The following is a 20,385-nucleotide window of genomic DNA, read 5'->3' on the forward strand; positions in this document are numbered from 1 at the left end:
TAACATGTGTTCATGATGTAAAATTACTTACATATATATATAACCTTGATGCAATTTGCAATACTCAGACTTCCCACAATGTTCCCAACACAACTGTTATATGAAATGGCTGCTTAAGTGTAATCTTCCCCAGGTCAGTGTTTCATTTATCTTTACCCCATTTAATCTGCACATTCATTGAGACACAAACTCAAAGGGGTAGGTGTGCTTTATTACTGCACATTAATTCAAGTTAAAATTCCTTATCAAGCATGAGGACAATTTGGACTAAATGTTCTTTAAATGTTTGTCCAACACAAACCATTCTATGATTCTATGACAATGTCATAGAAAAAAGCCGTAAGATTAGGGACATAAAATAAGTTCTCACTAACACTGTACATCTTTTTGAAAAGAGCTATTGTTTTTCACAGCCTCAATCTACTGGAAATAAAAAGAAAATACAGAGGTCAATTTCATTCCAGAAAAAAGCCAGGATTAACCTGTTATCTACTCCCATCAGCATTACAGAAAGTATTGGGATTTAGAACTGAAAGCCTCAAGGCAGATGACGAGTCAGCATCTCTAATTTTGTCTGACTCTTGTAGTCTTGCTTCAATGTAGATTTTTAATTACCTTATTCTAAAGACAGTTCTGCCAAGAAGGCAGGATAGCCCTCAGTAGGTTCTGCCTAAGCTCACCCTAAAGTACACTTTGTAGGCAAAGCAGTTAAAGATATCTCCTCAGTATAAGGAAGAATGCACTGGGTTCTAGATCTCTGCAGGTTGACTGTTGAGAAGAGCTGGTCCTCAGGATACAAGCAGGTGAACTGGGAGACTCAATGGTAAGATGCAGCAAGGTCAATTGTTTGCAACACTTGAAAAAACAACCAATCAGCCAACAGCCACCAGCCCCCCAAACCACACCTCTATAACACAAAAACACTTCCAGCTTCATAGGAAAACAGAGGACTCTTCTACACAGCAGGAAGGAAAGAGAAACCCTCACTCAAAGGTGCTGCATAGTAGCATTGCAACTTAATATTCAATTGCATGGGATTTCAGAAAGAAGATACAATTTCCAAGAGAAATAAATAAAATTGATTGCTATAGGGTGGCTGTTTCCTGCTTGCAGAAAGGAACATTACAAGTGAATAGGTGAAATGACAAATGCACAAATATATTTCTTTTTCTTTACTCTTTCATCCCTATGTTCTTTCTCATTATGGTTACACTCATTTCCTTGTCCAAGCTCCTTTGTCTCTTTTGGAGAAAGTCAAAAGTCAGCTGGACTACACTGGCAATTAAATTGAGGAGAGAGAATCTAATTGCCTAATTATTAGAAATATGGAAGTTTAAGATCTGAGGCCAAGAAGAGGCAGCTAAAAATGTTCTCCAGAGGAAAATAGCAGATCAGAGGAAACTGTAATGCTCAGACACAACCCACTGGCTTTTTTAGTTTTAGTTTTATATTTGTTTGTGATTAATATGTAAGACATGTCTGCAGTGCACCCATCCTACTTCAAAACAGCCTTTATAACACAAATTACACAGAGGGTTTAAGTAAAATTATGGCTTCTCCTAAACCAATTCTAGCAGATTTCTCTTCTCCTCTTCCAATTAGCTCCTTAGGAGACAAATCACATTACAATGACTCAAATGTACTTCAAATGTATGAGAATTATACTCTGCTTTGCCATCCCCAGTAACTTTCAAACAAGCCTAACATGACCCATGGAGTTACCATCTCCAGCAAAACCAGACCCTGGCCACACCTGGATCCTAAATTTGATATGAAGCTTTCACTGAACAGCCCTGTAGTAAAACACTAATCAATGCAGTAAAACATTCATCCCAGACAGTGAAAGTAAGTGAAACAGCACAGTTTATTATCTCTAAGGTGGTTTTCTTCTCCTGAAAACAAAATCATATATTTTGTATAGAAAAACTGATGCTGAGACTTTCTATGGAAGATAATGTGGGCAATTAAGTCTTCTGAACTTCCTATGGGATTTCATGTTGGATATTTTTAATGGATGAAATGAAAAATGTTTGTCATTGAGAATTTTTTCTTATTCCTTAAATGGGTTGACAGCTTCCAGGGAAAAAAAGTAGAACTGGAATAACCCATCCAAATTGTATACCACCTCATCTATGGGAATTACATTTGAGTTCTAGAAATAGTAACACTCTTTGTACTTGAGAACTTTGCTGGGAAACGTCTCAGAAGCAATGGCACAGAAACGATGCACAGTTTTCTGAGCTATAATTCAGACTTATTCCCCTGGCAAAATATTCTCCAAAGGTGTATCTGAAGCTTCAAATACTTATGAGAAGCAGACAACAGTGTACCACCACAATTCAAACCACATAAAGCATACATACCCAGGAGACACAGAAAGGAGAAAGTCATAAGCTAAACAGATACTGAGATACCAGAACACTCTACAGCTTTACAATGAAAAAGGTACTTAATTAAAGACAACACATTTACACCCTTCAAATTAAAACACAAGCTGTTTCAAGAATCAATGAACCAAAATAATTTTCAGAAAGGTGGTAAGGTGCTGCAGTTTTTCCTGTTTGGGTTGTTGGCATGGTTTTGGGTTTTTTTGGAGAGGAGGGATGGGGGTGTCTGGGTTTGTTTTGGGTTTGAGGATTTTATTGTTGGTGGATGTTTTTGTTTACATATGGAAGATGCAAGAAAAAGTCATGTACTCAAATGACACATCAGCTTAATGAAGTAACTCCAGGAAATTTGCATCTAATTGTTAATTGGGGATGATCTACACAGAGCTTGACCCTCCTCTGTCTGCCAGACCATCAACTCCTCTTTGGAAGCCCCACAAAAGAATGCACTGTGCTCTCCTCCAACAAGCACCCTGACTAGATGAGCACACAAAGCAGAACTTTAGATCAGCAGCAGGTCTCCCAAGTTCCAATGGTGCCACAGATTTACTAAACAGGAAAAGCATGTTCTAAAAAACCCAAGATCCTATGAGGGGAAAAAGGTTCCACAGCACTAAGCAGTGCAGTATTTGAAACCTCCTAATCAAAGTGACAGTTTTCAAGTGCCATTTACAATGCCCTAATCTGGAAACATCCCAGCTAACCCATCTGATCAACTATTTCACAGATGGAAGCACTTGATGGCTAATTGGCAAGTCCATGATTCAAATAAAATAGCTATCTGCACTTCTTTTTCTATATTCCAAGTCAAGGTGTAAACACTCCTTACAAGACACAGGTCAGTTCTGTCTCCCCCTCCCTTCCCATTGGAATTTTTCCTCTTCCCCTCTGTCATCATATATGTTAATTCAAAATTACAGAATCAGTTTTATTTTTCATTTATTGTACTAGAACAGTTGTCTCCACTAACAGAGCAGTGTAAATGAATATTTTCAAAAATCTAACAAGCAATGAAAAATTACTTTTAAAGCCTCTTTTAAAAAGTGTCATTATTTCACTGCTTTCTATCACATCTGGATTCAGAAAAACAGACAGCATGTGCTAGTGTGGACAAGAACTTGCTCAACTTGAATTACTAGTCTGTAAGTGATGGAGAGAAAAGCTTGGCTACAAATGCACTTAATTTGCTCACACCCTTTGCAGTGGGATTGCCTAATAGAGGCATATGTGGAATTGATTCCACCAGCAAACAATAGTTCAGCATACAAAATGAAGGAGTGTTGCTCCAAATTCCTGCCTGCTACATAAGCAGAATGCTTTTACGTACCCCACAAACCTGTTCATTTGTCTGCAGCAAATGTACAATGCAAATCAAAGTACTAAACCACCAGTGAAATTCTGTGGTAGGCAGTATTCCAGAGGGACAAACTGAAAAGAATGATTCAGGAAAAAGAAGATAAGTAGAAAAACCCAACACGACAAGGGGCAGAAGGAGAGAGAAAGGAGACTATGTAAGTGAAGAAGAACAAGGGCATTGCCAAAATCTTAATTCCCATGAACTACATGAACTACAGGAGCAACACTGAAGTCATAAGTTTTTCTTTGAGACATCCCTTTCAATTTTTTACATCTTTTCTAAAAGGCCTCATTCATTCATTTATTCCCTCATCTTATGCATTTATCACAAGAACCTAAACTCAAGACAAAACAAACTTATGGACCAGGTACAACACCAGTCATGTAAGACACAATTTCTGCATGAAGCAGTTTCCAAAGGACATCATACTTCTGGCATCAAGTTCAAAACTAAACACAGGTACCTTGCCATAAAAAGAACACACAGTTAATGACCAAGCATTCTGTCAGAAAAAAATGGCTTATGTGATGCCAAAAGTTCTAAGAGTCTCTTCCCTTCTTGTCTCTTGTCCATCTCCTGTTCTACTAAGACAGTCCATTGTCCACCTATGGTTAAAAGAGAAGAAATGCCTCAAGATTTCTAAGCCACATGTCACTGGAAGGAAAGTTTATTGTTGAAGTATCAGTTTAAGATTACTTCCTTAAAGATTTGTTTATTAGCCATTTGAAGACAGGCTTAAGGTAGATGGGATTCAGCGCTGACCACCTCTGGACACCTGAAGGCCAATCAACCCCTCAATAGCATCCTGAAGGAGCAAGAAGTAAGGAAAGAGAACTGCAAATTCAGTGACAGCAGTTCTCAAGTGTAATACACTACACCAAAAGACTTGAAAAACATATTGCAAATACGTGAATTTAAAATGCATTTGGGACAACATATCTGAGTTTGGAAATTAAGAAGACCAAGAAAACCTAAATGAGACAATAACCAGAAGAGGTAATTTTGCTAAGGGGAAAGAGCCAAGTAACTGCTGCTGAAGAAGCTCAAGCAGGTCACTGAGAAAGAATGCCTTGGCAGAGATCAAACAGAAACTGTGCTCACCAAGCATCTGCCAGTACTTTAACATCAGTTACCAAGCAAATCAAACAGACCCTTAGCAGACTTTATGTGATGCATTCCTCTTGCTAAGCAGACCCCAAGCTACAAGAAAAAGCAATCTCCAAACTATGTGATAAAATTACTTTGAAAATGCCTCTTTTTCTACCAGACTATATATACAGATGATACTTAGGCTGGCAAGAATGGCTCAGTCAGATGTTTTTACTATGTTCAACCTTTACAACAACTGTGACACAGCAATAAGAACAAAAAGTTCTGTTGCTTAAAACACTCTAGTGCAAGCAAATGGTAATAATTTTGCTTTCTAGCATTACAAAATATATCCAAGACATACCTTCTTCCTCTCTTCTATCTCAAAGACATCTGATTCACTCTGGATTGTCTCTCAATCTCAATTATCATCAATAGATACTCAGAATATAAAGTGACTTTTCAAGGTCCTTTGAAACACATTATTTTAAGGACATAAAAACAGTCTATTTGAAAAGCCTTCCTGCTGATTCAATAAACCAAAAGACTACAAATGTAGTCAAGACATCCAGTGCAAGCAGCAACTTGAGTAAAGAGCAATTCAGTTTTATGCTTTTTTTTCAAACTAACATATACTCATCAACTAATTTAAGAGACAATTCCATATTTAAACAAACACAGAGCAGCTTTGCAGGCCAAAGCTACCAGAGGAGTTCAGCAAGCTTCCTCTGAATGTTATGTTCTATTGTCTGCCACAATTTTCTAGCAAGCTTCAAGTTAAAGACGAAAAATTCAGAAAACAGCAGAGAGTTAACAGTAAATTTGAAAAACAGCTTTGATAAGCGTCAAGTTCAGAGAGGACTAAGAAGTGAAAGCTTGAGAGATTAGACTGCACAGATGTTAAAAAAATGAAGAGTCATGAAGCAGGCTGGCAGCTCAGAGGAACAAGAGAAATAACTGTTTAAGAAAGTGAAACTAAAAATAACTGAGGGCGGCTTGAAGATTCACTAAGAGAACGTGAATAGAATTTTAGCTATAAAAAGGGGGAAAAAAATTATGCACCAAAAGTTACAGCTTATTTGGCAAAACATTTAGAGTCTGTAGATCAGCCTAGAATATTTCACCAAATGCTTCGGTATTAAACTCCTCCTGTAGTTATACTGGACACAAACACACTATACACAACCAAAAGAAGCTTTGGGTTTAGCAATTTCAACTATCCCACAAGAAACCCTGGACACACATCCTGAAGCCCAAGACATACAGAATTGATTCCTCCAGTACAAGAGTCTGGATTCTCGACTTAGAAAGAGACCAGGAAGCTACTCCAGCCAACCACAGGAAAGGACCACAAAGGAATTTACACTGGAGCCCATTCCTTAAGGATATAATTCTTCCTACAGACCTCAAACAAAGATTCCTAATTATTTTTTCCCCTGTATCCACAGCGATCAGCTCAATGTAACAAGATCAACTTGATTTTATTTTTGAAGACTGCTGGCCATGTCAGTTGATCAAGGAAAAAAGAACTAGGACTTGCTGTAGAGGTAGGAGAAGCCATACAATGTGAATAGTTGTCTCACTGGAACAGGACAGCTGCCAGGGAGGCCTTCTTGCTGTGAGTGGTAACAGAAGTGAGAACAATCGACAAGAGGAGACACAATAAAACACACATACAGGAAGCTACAACTACCCACAAGTGATAAACTCAATTCAAATTACCGCTTGAAATTTACATATACTTCAGTATCTTATAATGCCCCATTCCCAATGTGATCCAAGAACTGAAATATGTAATTTATGAAAGAGCGGTGGATGTGCTTGGCCATTTACAATAAATACCCTTCATGTACTGAAAATTCATATTATTGGAAACTGGTTTTTAAAAAAATGTATTATGTGTTTCCAATGCTTTTCAATATAAATTTTTAAATGCTCAGACAAAATAAGAAAGGTTTATAAACATTCTGTAAACTTAGACACATAGTCATTCACAAAAAAAAGGCCAGGTTGTAACAAAGATACACATACACATATAAAATCTCTTGAGTCAAAGATTATTACTATGAACAATGTTTTTTTGATGCTGCTTTAAAATATGATAGCATAATAGAAGAAATACTCCAGAAATTATTAATTTTAAAGAAAAGATTGACAAGCTATATACTAACCTGTCCCAGCCCAGGCATACCTCCTCCCAGTCGCAGAAGTCTATCCATATTTCTAGAAAAACAGAAACAAAGGAAAAATGTTCCCAAGCTCGAAATGTTTACTAAATTGTTATCTATATAATTCACCTTCAGTCACTCAGTATGTCAAAAATATTGGTGGTAATTACAACACAACATCAGACTTCCTGTTAATTAACACCACATATTAATTCAAGAAGCTGTCTTCCATGCTAATTAACAGACTTTGCTTTATTGCTTTGGTTTTGGGTTATCCCCATTTCTGAAGATGAACACTCTTGTCAAACTTCTCAAAACTTTCCCATCAGTCAATTAATTGGGGGATTTTTCTTACTTATGATCAGTACCTACAGCCAGAAAGTTCCTAAAACTTATTAGATATACAATTGAATTTACTTTCGTTTGCTCAGAAATCATCAATAAAAATCTTAAAGTAAGGATTTTAGCATCCTCATTAGTAAGTTCCGCGCTAATTAACTTACAGCTTGTCAGTTATCATCAAAACTACATGTGAAAGACACTAAGCAGATTATGGATCTCTGAATTAGCATCAAAAGCTTTTTTTTAATGAACTCATTATACTAAAAGAAATACTGTAAAGTAAACATTTAATGTGTATATAGTTAGAAGAGTAGTGACAGTACAGTCATTTCATACATTCCCAGTCTTGCATGTGCCAGTGCTTTAGTGCAAGATTATTCCAATCAATGAAACAGCTTCCTTAAAAAAAATAAAAAGCATCAGTTTTTGTGTCTTGTAACTTTCAAGGGGGTGGTCCCCAGGAATAAAGGCTGCTAAGATGCCCAACCAAAAAAATTACACTGCTGTTTCTTTGTCTACAGTTTCTTCACTTTCTGTTGTTGAAAAGACATCTACAATTTCATGGTGGGTACCTAGGTACAGGTTCTGCCCCAGCTTTAACAGAACTTTACCACTTGGCTTCCTCAACTTCTTAGCTCTGTACAACAAAACTTATCCATAGAATTTAAAAAGGCCTGCTGAATATTAATTTTTAAACAGCTGTTTTCATCAAATCAAGCAATTTCCAAGGTGCATTTGTAGGCAAAATCAGAAAATTTTACTGGCTTATTTTATTTGTGAAATAGAAGATACAAAGCACAGCATCAAAAATTTTGGTCTTAACTGGACAAGTTTTAATACAACACAACAAAGTTTGTTTAGGCTTGGAAAGCAATTGAGAACACCAAATATGATTTCGAAAATACATACATCCTCCAAGCAGATGTCACATTACACATAATTACACACATGATTTCAGATTACATTAACAATACTTATTAAATAGCCTTCTTTTGCAATAATTATGCAAAAGAACTTGAAAAATATATTTGCTTTGTACATGAAAAAATCTTCACACTGAAGGTGAATGTCATCATCATTCTCATAATTTCTTCTGATATTTGCTAGAATTCTTACTGGCTAAAGACTAACGAGTTTTATTTCAGTATAAGGTTAAAAAATAGTTTAAGCTTCTAAACACATAAAGAAGCAGCATTTTACTTCCTACTTCAATACTTAACAATAGCCAAGATACATTGACCAGAAATACCTGCCTGACTTGTTAAATTCACTTTCCCAGTTCAGTGAACTATCAGGCTATTCATTTGATTTGATTCACTCTCTTGATTTTGTAGAACCTGCAAATCCAACAAGTGCAGCCTCAGCTAGCAGTAAGCACTTTCTTAAAGCTCCACTGGCACCATATAAATTAAAAAGAAGTTTATTAAAGGGTCCGTGGTTATGCTTAACTTCTTCAGTAAGTCATTGACACCAAGCTTCTTTTTTAGAGGCAAAAGCTGCACACAGTGTTTATGCTCTTCTATCCTGAACTACAATAAATTCCAAATCAAGTTGGAGGATTTCCTTGGAAAGGTTAAGTTGCCGTTTAAAGATATTATGTAAGCATATGTTAAATGGCTTCAATAAAACAGTCACAATGTTACCACGAATTAACGCCAACTACAGTTCATGTTACCCCTGTGTGGTAGATACTCCTCCATTGAAACCCACAATGATTCACCGTCTGTGTCACTAAAGAGGGCTGAAGAGTAACTGAGAAGTATATTTAAGCTCCTAAAACTATTATTTTAATCCATCATGGCTGTTCATTTATTTTAAGAAACTTCTGGTCTCTACACTGGTAACCCTAAAACTGATAGTTCTGACAACTACAGCAACTTCCATCAACTGATGAGGTACATTACCTTTGTACATTTAAGAAATAATAAACAAATAAATCCTATAAAAGAGGGGAAAAGCAATAGCTCATACTAATTAATATTTCATTTACAGTTTATTCCAGTTTCTAACCCAACAGTATAGTACAGCATTTATAAAAGCCATATATTTTGCCGTATCAGAGTTGGATTAGATTAAAGTGTCAAACAAACTGACTACTTATCAGCATAACTTTACAACAAAATCTCACTGTATTACAGACACCTAGCATTTCCCACAGAACAGTCATTGAACTGAGATATTCAGATTTTCAAGACAGCAGCACAGACATAAAATCTCCAAAACACAGTTCTAGATGCACTGCAAATTATTTCACTAGCTCCATGACATGATTCTGGTTACAGTTTTGGCAGCTAATGCTTTACTTGCCTATTTGTAACTGAATATGCTTTAGTAGCCTATAGTCTATATGGACCTAAACATGTTTACTGAGATGTATAAACATCTGAAAAATTTAAGTTAATGAAATACATTCACCAAAACAGATTTTAATTTTTATTAAAATATCATCTAAATATTATTTCAGCCATTTCTCCAACAATGCTTTTGTAAGCCTTACAACAGCTTAAGGGAAATTTCTAGACAGTAATGAAGCTAACTTAAGTCTTTCCAAATAAAACAACTATACATTTCTAACCTGGTGCTCAGCAAGAGGCGCTCACAGAACAAACTTGGCAGCAGCTCCCACTTTTTGACTGTAAAGATGACACCAGTAGGTCTCTTTGCTGTAGAAGGAAATAGAAAGGAGAAAGGCAGAAACCTATTAAAATTTAGAAATCATGGCACATGTAAAAAAGAAATGTTACATTGATAAGCTGAAAAAGGACAAGGCACCATTGAAGAATAACCCAAAGGGTTTACTGGGCTTTTTTTTCCCCTTTACCATACAATTCCTACAAGTGGTACATGCCATGTCTCACTCAAGTATCCATAACACTGCAAGAAGCTTCCAATTTTCTCAACATTTTTGATATTAAATTCTCAAAATATTTTAATAATTCATTTAAGCAATTTAAAGTTAATTGATCATTTTAAATGCTGTTAGAAACTGAAACCATGGTAGTTTTTTACTATTTTAGAAGCTCTTGCTGTAGCTAAGATGCCCTAAGCACCAAGGGTAAGAGCAGTCTGCGGGTACAGAAAGCTTTCCTGTTTATTTCTGCAAGAATGGTTGGTATGACTGGAAAAGTGACAAAGATCTTTAGGTTTGCCTGAATTCAGGTAGAGAAAGGTTGCTTCACATTCAATTTAGGAGTTAAAATTCATGTTATCCTCCTCGCTGAGAACACTGCCCATTAATTGCCTCCACTCAATCATTCATAGAGCAGTGTTTTGAAACAGATCTGTGAAATGATCTGTGGCTGTGATTTGATAAGACTTTTTTTCAATGTCAGTGTTAACATAAGGAGCAATGAGGAAGCTGCTGCTGCTCACCAACTTGATGCTGCTTTCTCAGTACTGCCAGGACAGCCATTTGTGCAGCCCTGCAGCAAACTGAGAGGCTATCAAAAACGCTGGGTTTAACCCTGCTCACTTCTCTGAGAGGCTTCACGCTGCATCCCAGAAATAGTTGTCTTGGCATAACAGAAAAAGAGGTCTTGGAAAAGCTGATTGCTTTTAACACTAATACAGGCTCCAGAAGACATTTCTGTCAAATCATTCTTTAAGCTAAAGCTGCTCAAAGAATGTCTCTGGGTTTTGGGGGTTTGTTTCAGGTTTTTGTTTGGGTGGGGGGTTTTTGTTTTGTTTTTTAGTAACTGAGGCAATTTAACAGAGATCCTTCTGAAGCTTATCTCAAAGTAGCACAAGAGCAAAGGAGCATGTATTCACCTTCCCATAAAGTTGGAAGAGAAAGAGCAAGTCAGAGTTTCTCAGTGCTGACAGGCTGGGGTGGAAATCACTGACAAGTTGAATGGAAAGTTACTAATCCTCCTGCCAGCTTTGCAGAAGGAAATGATCCAGGAGAGACCACAAGAGCCAGTAGCACAGGCTACAACAGAACTGCAGCTTCTCCTTCAACTGGGCCTGAGTTATTCACCTTTAGCCACCTTACCACCCAGTGGCCTTGCATTCCCTTCCCCACTTACTACAAAGAAATGAAAGAAACAAATCTCTCTGAGCTTGGTCTGCTCCCCAGTGAGGCACAAAAGGTAACCTACAGCTGAGAATCTTACCTGTGCTACAAAGTGCAAAAAGCTGGGCTGATTAGCAACTTCTCTGTTGTTTTTACCCTATATTCTTGCACACACACACATACTTACATTATATATACATATAAATAAAAGCCAGAAAAGTAAACAAACAGTTCACAGTAAATCTCACCTATTTTCCTTCCAAAGTTGCCAAAAGGTATTTTGATTGTTTCTTTCTGTCTGCAAGGAAGAGTTAACAGTCTCTGTTTAAAGTGTAACTTTAAGGAAGTAACTGTATCAAATAGTTCTGTATCAGAAAAAATACAGAAGGACAATTATGATAATAAACTTGCATTTTGGTGCATTGTGGAATTTGGATGACATGCACTCATCACTGAAATTAATACAGTAACTAATGGTTAAAAAAAAGAATTAAATAGCTTCTCTGTGTATGTGTGTCCATGATTCGAAACACCATAACTAAAATAAGCTTGGTCATCAAATGTTCTTTAAAAATCTGAACTTCCATTACAGCAATTTTTATTTAATTGCCCTTACCTCAAAAGGGAAAAATAGTTAATAATGCAGTGAGAGTATACACAAAGCATCTCAAAACTGTTCTGAAAACAGAAATTTTAAAACCCATGTCTAACATTTGCTCCTAATACAACTGCTAGGTAACTGTAGTAATTGGAAAGAGTTGCCCATTTGGAGAGCTCTGGTTCACCACTCAGCTGTTCATTGGTATTTTCTAGTCACTTAAATTCTGGCTTTAAATAATGAAAACATTTTTTCTTAGGTAGCATAGGGATGAAGTTATATAAAAGGATCATGCACAAATGTGTATGCACATATAGGTATAAACCAACAGCCACTGTGTTTATACTTGGCATGTTGCAGCATGTATTTTGAAATCAACTTGAAACAGTCTTAAATTACTCTATCTCCTTGCATGAGACACATGAGTTTCACACTACAGTGCACTATTTTTATCTAGCATTAACACTCCACAATGTGATCCCTCAATGAAAGAGGGTTCTCCGGGTTTGGCAACTTTTGAGTTAGTAGAGAAATAAATATCAAAATCAGCTTTGACATACATAGAAAACAATGGCTACTAAACTGCCCTATTAGTGGAGGGAGTATCAGGCTACACACAGGTGATAGCAATTTACTTTGCAATTTGTACACTGAGAGACTTGATGCAAATCATTTCATCTTCAGTAACTCAGTTTCTCCACCTGAGACTACATAACAAGCTTTGTACAAGCACTTCCACATCTCCTGTTGAGGAGTTACACACAGCAGATGATCAACAATTTTATTAACAGTGCTCAGAAGTGGCTCAAGGTTTTTGGTGCAACTGCAACCATTTCAGCTTCACTTGGGACAATAAACAGCTGGAGAGGTAAATCAGCTGAGAAAGTGCACATTGCAGAAAAACACTATTTCACCAAGAAAAGAAACTCATTGCAGTTAAAGTCATCAAACCTGAACAGACACTTCACATGTGAAAAGGTGGGAGAGGGGGTAGGCTTTCATTAAAGCTTGAGTTTAATCATGTCATGCATGAATGCAGTCTCAGTAGTGCAAGTCCAGAGTTACATGACTCTTGCTTTGCTTCCACAACGTGCTCAGTTCTGTAAACCCAGGCCTTGTTTCACACAGACCTGAATCTCAATAGGCCCGAGCTGGACTAGGTAGTTGGCAGGTCAGCTTCCCAGGCTCTGCTTTCTGACTTCCAGAAGTACAGCAAACCTAACTCTACTCCATTCATTGCTGAGCTGGAGTTACTTCAGTAACACAGATTCAAACAGTCTGCTTTAAAGCTACTGAAGTACATTCACATAAAACTTACAGATAAGCAAAGATTCATTAACAAGCTGCACCACCATAGAAACCAACAGAATTAATTTTAATTTTTTGTAGTACATGAAGTAATGGCCTTCTCTGAATTTCTGCAGAAAGCCAAGAAGACACACAACTATTGTGGAACTATGCAGTAGTCCAGCAAGCACTCATCATACCAGCTCTCTATTATTCAGTGTCCTTAACACCTGCCCTTTCCCATCATCCTAAATGTTACAAGGTACTTACAGGTACCATTAGTTTATACGCCATAATTTTTGTCAGGAGTGAATCGCTTCCAAGAAAGTTGACAAACTAATTTATATCTTGGTATCATGTACAAACTAATTTATATACTGGTATTATTTAATACTATTTTTAAAGTATTCTCTTAAAATGTTCTAAATCATAGTTTTCAAATGAGTATCACTGAAATGGCGTGTTACAACAGATCATGGAACTCAAAATTTCCCACTAAGCTACAGGTTAAACCCTGCCATTGAAAGTCGCACTTAGTGATTCAGAAGCAATTTATATGCTAGCCAATTTCTGAATTTCTTCAAAAACAGATATTTTTCATTGTCTCAATATGGTCACAAACAGTGAATGCTCTGTTCCACAGAATCTTCTTCCCAGTTTACTCCCCACCTGAGGCATACAGGCCATCTTGGACTCCCAGGGCTGACAGCTTTTAGATGAACACAAATCAGATTTCCAGCTTGCCTAGTACCATTTCAGTTCTATATAGCTTTGAGATATATTTACAAAAACCTTTTTTTTAAAAAGTAAATCTCAATCCCTGTTGGTTTTCTGTTTTTCCACGGCATACCGAAAACAACTGCAACTTTAAGGCATGACGCCACCACCCTGTTTACAAGTATCCAACTACATGACACAAATTTGTTACAGAAACATTACTTAAGTCAGCTGCATACTAGAAATTGCGCTGTTAATTTTTGATTATTGCTTCTTCTCTACTTAATTCTGCTTCTTCCCCCTTCAGGTATCCCAGTCAGTGCTTTGCCTCCACTTCCCCCTGTGCCCCTCTAACTTCAGCTGCACTGCCGGGGACCGGGGCAGTGCTGCACCCCGGGAGCAGCAGCGCTGCCGCCCGTGAGGTGCCTCCGACAGGGCACAGGGCACAGAGCCCCGCTCTGCCCGCAGCTCGAACCCGCGCCAGGCGCTGCCGAACAAGGGCGGCCGCAGCGGGCCGGGCGGAGGCGGCCGGGCCCTGGGGCCCGTGCGGCGCCGAGGCCCGTCCGGCTCCAGCGGCTGGGTCCCCGCCCTGCGCCGCTCCCCGGCCCCTCTCGCCGCCTCTCCCCAGCCCGTTTGCAGCTGTCCCCGCTGCCCGAAGCGCTCGGACTTCCCAGCGGAAAGGCCAGGGGCCCAGCGCGATCCCGGCTCGCCAGACCCGCCCCGTCCCGTCCCGCTCCCGTCCGCACCCCCCGCGGCCCTGCCCGACGCTCGGGCCGACTCCCAGGCCGCGCTCCCGCCGCCGCCGCGCAGAGGCCGCCGCGGGGCCCCTCAGCGCCCTGGCGCGGAGGCGGCTGGGCCCTCACCTGGGCCGGAGCCGCCCGGGCCGCGGTGAATCAGCCGGATCTCATTCAAACCGAGCCCTTCCCGGTTCACAGGGCACCCGGCAGCGGCTTCCGGCCCCGCGGCCGGCAGGGAGGAGCTTCTGAGCGTGGAGAGCGGCGAGGGGCGCGGCCTCCGGGTAGAACGGGCCGAAGTGGAACACTGTGAAGTGCTCTGCTGTAAAGTGCTGTGGGTTAGCCGCGTCCCTTTGCAGCCCAGTGTCACCAGTGCTGGAACAACGACGCCATGGGATGGCAGAACCAACAACTGAGTCATCAAATCAAGAAAACAATGATTACTGTTATAGGAACAGTATCACATGCAGTCCTCTCAAAAACAGTGTTATAGAATATACGAGGATTTAGAGAAGAGAAATATGAGTGACCATATGTGTAAAATCCGCACAAGCAGAAGTGGAGAAGCATGGGAATTGTGGCCAAACAATAGGCACATAATCACATTAAAACGTACATGCTGATGAATGGTGCAAACGTTTCTGGTGCAAACAGAGAAGTAAATCGGAATTTCTATTACCCTTATGTTAACCCTGGAGCAAAAACTCTGTTGTAAATTACAAGAGGAAAACACAAAGCCAAAGGAGTACGTTACCTGACAGCACGTGAACAAGTCAGAGATCTCAGTATCCCTTGTGAACTTATTATGCCTAACACAGTAAAAATTCTTAGAAGTTGATTTATACGTAGTTACTGAAATACTGCAAGTATTTTAGGAAGTATTGGGACAGCTTAAGAACCTACACAAGCAATTTGTTAGGACTCTATACAGAGTTTCTGCCATGAATGACCAAGAAGAGCTTCATGGTTTATTTGAAAGCTCCTTTAAAGACCAAGAATGTAATATTAGAAGATGATCAGCATTTTCTGCTCATAGACCCACTACAAGAAGCAGGTAAAAAGGTACTAAGTTGTAAATTATATGGGAATAACCTCAGCTATAGTCACCACTTCCACAACACTGCAGCAGACACAGAAATCTTAGTATTTTACACTATGAAGTATAAAATTAATCCCAAGAAAGAGAAAGGGAATTAACATTATATGGTATTCTGCTTTGTAAGAGGGGCAATGCTTTGAAAAGCAAAATAATTTTCTCTTCCATTTTGTTTTTGGGCTAAGATGAGAGAATCTCAAGAGACAAAATTTCCAAAAGATTCTTTAAAAGCTAAAGATTTAAAACGTGGTTTAAATTGTGGGTCAGTAATTGCTTTCTCATGTTACTAAAACCTATTAGTGTAATTTATTGGTGCACTCACAGCCAAATTACTCAGAAACAAAGAGTAAAACCTATGTGTGTCTGTCTGTGTGTATATGTTTATCTGGGTATGCTTGTCTGGTTGTCTCAAACAGAAGAAATCTTGCACCCTGCTTCAAACAGGCTGTTACAGTTCTTCCTCTTTTACCCTGGCAAAGCTCAGCTCCTATAGTCTTGAGACTGTATTTTGAGACTTGTGCATGTCTTAATGTTCTCAGAAGTCATTATAATAATTATGTGGTCAAAGGTTTTTCTTTTGGATTAAATTAATGAGGCGAAGTATTAATTCAGTGGATTGAAATGCATTATGTGTTTTGCTGGTTTTTGCCATGATTTTGAGAGCAATCCATTTATTCCTCCATATTCACTAGAATTCTGACACCTTAAGGAGCAATACCCGTTATATTTGGGTTCTCATTCTGCAGTCATGTGTGTTTAAAGTACCCTGCATTTCTGAAAAAAGAAAGAAACACAAATATTTATTTGTGAAAAGTGAGTATTTCTCTGGGTTGATGTGTATAATATAGAAAACCAACATAGTTAGATCTTTATATTATGCCTATACCCACTGACTTAAATGAGCAATGGCATTTCAAACCATTTGAAGATTTGGCCCTTCTTTGAAATACAAAGTGAAACAGACTTTCATTGTTATTCCTAATTACATTTCAAGTCATAGTATTGACTTTTTAAATATATACATTTATTGAAATTTTATAAATAAATATAGTTACAGAAAAAGAAAAATGAGAAAATAGGAGAAATATTTACACTAGAAAGTATAGTGAATTAATTGGATATATAGAGGCAGTATCATGGTTGGAACTTATGACAGATGGTATTTTATATTTTTATATAAAAATGATATATTCTTAATCGTATATGTCAAAGAAAAGAGACCATATGTTGTTAAACACTTCCAAATTGTCATTTAATCTGAAGGGCACTCTCTCGCATGCTACCGAATCCCTCATTGTTTTGGTCTAACCCGTGCTAATCTATAGAAGATTTTATTTATTGACTTGCAGTAATGCAGTGCAAGAAAATGTTCAAGGTTTGTTCCCTTTTTTATTACTTGGATGGCTCTTATAAGTGGTAAAAACTAGCTTTGATTGGACCCTTACATTTTTCCTGGTTTCCACATGCTAACCTGTCCTTGTTTGTAGTGAAGTGATCAACAGAGATCACACTTGCTAAGAGATCACGTCATTTTTTTCCTATCTCCTGGTATATAATTTTCCCTTCAAATCTGTTTTTGATTGGATTAATGCAGCAATATTTCTGAGGCTCTGTAATTAAATAATGCAATTTCACATGGCTAAGTGGCAAAATTTAGGAATGGCGTGTAGAACATGAAGAATGCACTGAGAGATTGGACACAATTTTCTGGCACATCATTTATGTAGAGAGTTTTGTTTGTGCTAGGACAGGAGGAATTCTCCAGGACTTAGTTATAATATTAAAAAACCCAAAATCATCAACACCAAAAATCCCAAACAAACTCAACAGAAGATACAGTTTCAGAAAGCCTGGTGTTAGAATAGCTGATGCACTGTGGGTTGAACAAAACATTGGACTTGTGGATATTTTTGTTTTCTGTGTTTAAACATGAAGAACAGAACATGGGAAATGACTATACTTCAAGGAGTAGAAGAGCTGACATCATGTTTGTGAGAGGGTAGTAGAGCCAGAACCACACTATTTTATTGATTGATTTAGAATTATGTTTGATAGTTATACACTGCAAATGTAATGAAGGAATAATAGTGATTTAAACTGCAGCCTTTCACCCTGGAAACGGACTGGAACTCTGTCTCGGCAAACCTGTAAATGGGGAAATGGTTTCTTCTGTTATCCTTGGCAAGCACTCACTCGGTTAGAAGTGCTGATGGTGACCTCTGTGACATCCCCAACAGCTTGTACAATGCTTGATCAACTCCTTGCTGCATGCAGAGTAATAGCAAGTCTTGTCACAAACAATGAATAAAATTTTACAGGATTAGTTAAAGATAGTATATGAGTGAGATTACTTTTTTTAGACTTCTCAACAATTCTACAATCAGCTGCAGAAGGCTGTTAGAGGCTCAAAAGAGGCTTCATTAATCATGAAACATATGATTATTGAAAACCTGCAAACAAAACTATTTGCATCTCTTTCAGAGCACAGACCTGCCCATTAAAGTATGACAAGTATAAAGTCAGTTTGAGTGAGAAGAATGGTAACAATGTATTTGGATATAATCCATCCCAGTTAAGAAGGGAGAGGATATTAAGAAAGCAAACATTCCTTACAGTGAGCCATACACAGGCCCAGCCCCCCTCCAGTTGGTGCCAAAAGATCTTGTTTATATTGGAAATTTCACCAGCCACAAGTTGCACATGCAGTCCTAAAGGAAACTGGACTTTTGTCTTTTTAAGTCTATTTAAAGTGATGGCTGAGTTGTGAGAACTATCTACAAACCATCTGGAGAAGATAAGGCCAAGAAAAAAATCAGTCTTGCTGGAAATGCTTGTGTTGGGGGTGTCTATGGAAAATTTTTATGAGGAAACAGAGAAGTGGGTTTGTGTCCCTGGCAATTGCAAAGGTGCTACTCTGTGAGAGACAGTTTATTTAAATAACTGTGTAGAAGACTGTAAATTGAAAACTGTAAATTAAGAGAAAGGTGGTATGTAAAGTGGACATACTGTGGGTTTTTTCTGGATTCCTGTGGGATGGAACAATACTACACCTTTTTTTTCCCCATCCCCTTTATTCAGTGGGTGATCTCCCCCTTATTTGTGACACAATAAAAATTAATTTTGTTCTTCCTTTATTACTTAAGATATTTCTGATTGGGCTGAAACATTACTTTTATAGAAGTGCTGTGTAATTGGTATAATGCTTTTCACCAATTTCAGGCAGTGAGAGCAAACCAACAAAGACAATTTCAATTATTTCTGTGTTATGTCTGTGTTTGGGAGTAGTACAGACTAGGAGTAAATGTGTGGGGCTAAATTGACATGATACATTTCTGTTAGCATTTTCTACTTTGGGTAGCTCTACTTGTGTCCCAAGGATGAATGCCCATTTACAACCAAACTGTATGAAGCACGTTTCTGCTCTGCCATTTTTCAATAAGAGAATTTCCAGCACTCCCAAACTTTAGTTTGCTTCTTGGAAGGTTTTGCTTTAAAGGCGCACTCTGGATGCAAACCTAAACAATCGTGTAGATGCATGATACATATAATTTTTTTTACAAGAATTAACCAACAATGTGTAAAGATAACATGGCAGAAAGCTGGAGAAGAGTGAAATAAAATTGAAGAAGGTGAAGTCCTCCACATTGCTACACATGGCATGCCCAAAGCTCTGGGTATATACAATATGTTCTATGGAGAGCCTGAGGGACCTGTAAACTGCTAGATAAAAGCCCATTCAGTGAATATTTTGATCCTCACAAGAATGTCACTTGGGAAAGGCACATTTTTTACAAGAAACCAGCTGCCAGATGAGACCATTGACCATTGTTAAGATCTTTAAAATAAAGCCAAGTAATGTGAATTGGAGCAGTTAACAGATGGATGAATTACTTGTGATATAAGTGATAACCAAGTCAAAGCAAGGTGAGAAAAGGACTTGACATTGCAAAGAACAGCGGATATTTGCAGGGCTAGTAAAGACTGCTTCCCAAATAAAAGTGTTAGCTAGTGGTGAAAGAACTGGAGTGTATCTAATTAAAAATGCATACCAAAGCATAAAGAGAGAATACAAGGGTAAACAAATGGCAGAGACCAGACTTGTTTTCAATAGATGTAAAATCAATCACAACATGGTGAAAAGGTCCTACACAAGAGGTTCGGTGTCCTGTATACAATGAAAGCAGCCATTTTGCCAAAATTAAATTGCTTTCAACTCAACTTATAAAGATCTGCCTAAGCAAAGCTATCTGTGACTGCGCTGCTGGAGGACACAACGGGTGACAACGGTGATTACAATGGCTGATTTAAAGGATGGTGGGGATGATGCTGTTCTATAAGATCAGATTTTCTGCTGAGCAGAACATTTCCCTTTGAAATTACCTCAAAAATAGGATTGCAATTTGCAGATTTTGAAAATTCTCTGATGATACAAAAGTAATGAAGAATTCCTTAATAGCTTCATTCTACAGAATTCTACATAAATCAAATCAATCTGAGATTTAGAGATTACATTACTCTACTAATCACAGAGATATAGCAGAGAATAAAGTATTTGCAGTCTTGGTGCCTCTACAAAATAAGGTGTGTTCATCGTTTGT

At 38.1% G+C, this 20,385-nt stretch overlaps 1 protein-coding gene across 1 annotated transcript in view; it reads right to left on the bottom strand.

Moving 5' to 3' along the window:
• PSMD14 (proteasome 26S subunit, non-ATPase 14) overlaps positions 1-14,909 on the bottom strand; it is a 46,482-nt gene extending 31,573 nt beyond the window's left edge. The window contains exons 1-4 of the mRNA XM_058027859.1: positions 14,821-14,909; positions 11,604-11,653; positions 9,919-10,006; positions 7,005-7,056 (exon numbers count right to left, since the gene is read on the bottom strand). Of these exons, the coding sequence (XP_057883842.1) occupies positions 7,005-7,052 (48 nt within the window). The 5' untranslated portion in view covers positions 7,053-7,056; positions 9,919-10,006; positions 11,604-11,653; positions 14,821-14,909. The remainder of the gene's footprint in view (positions 1-7,004; positions 7,057-9,918; positions 10,007-11,603; positions 11,654-14,820) is intronic.
• Positions 14,910-20,385: the final 5,476 nt, after the last annotated feature.

The sequence above is a fragment of the Melospiza georgiana genome, chromosome 7, assembly GCF_028018845.1.
Source record: "Melospiza georgiana isolate bMelGeo1 chromosome 7, bMelGeo1.pri, whole genome shotgun sequence".
Taxonomy (NCBI): domain Eukaryota; kingdom Metazoa; phylum Chordata; class Aves; order Passeriformes; family Passerellidae; genus Melospiza; species Melospiza georgiana.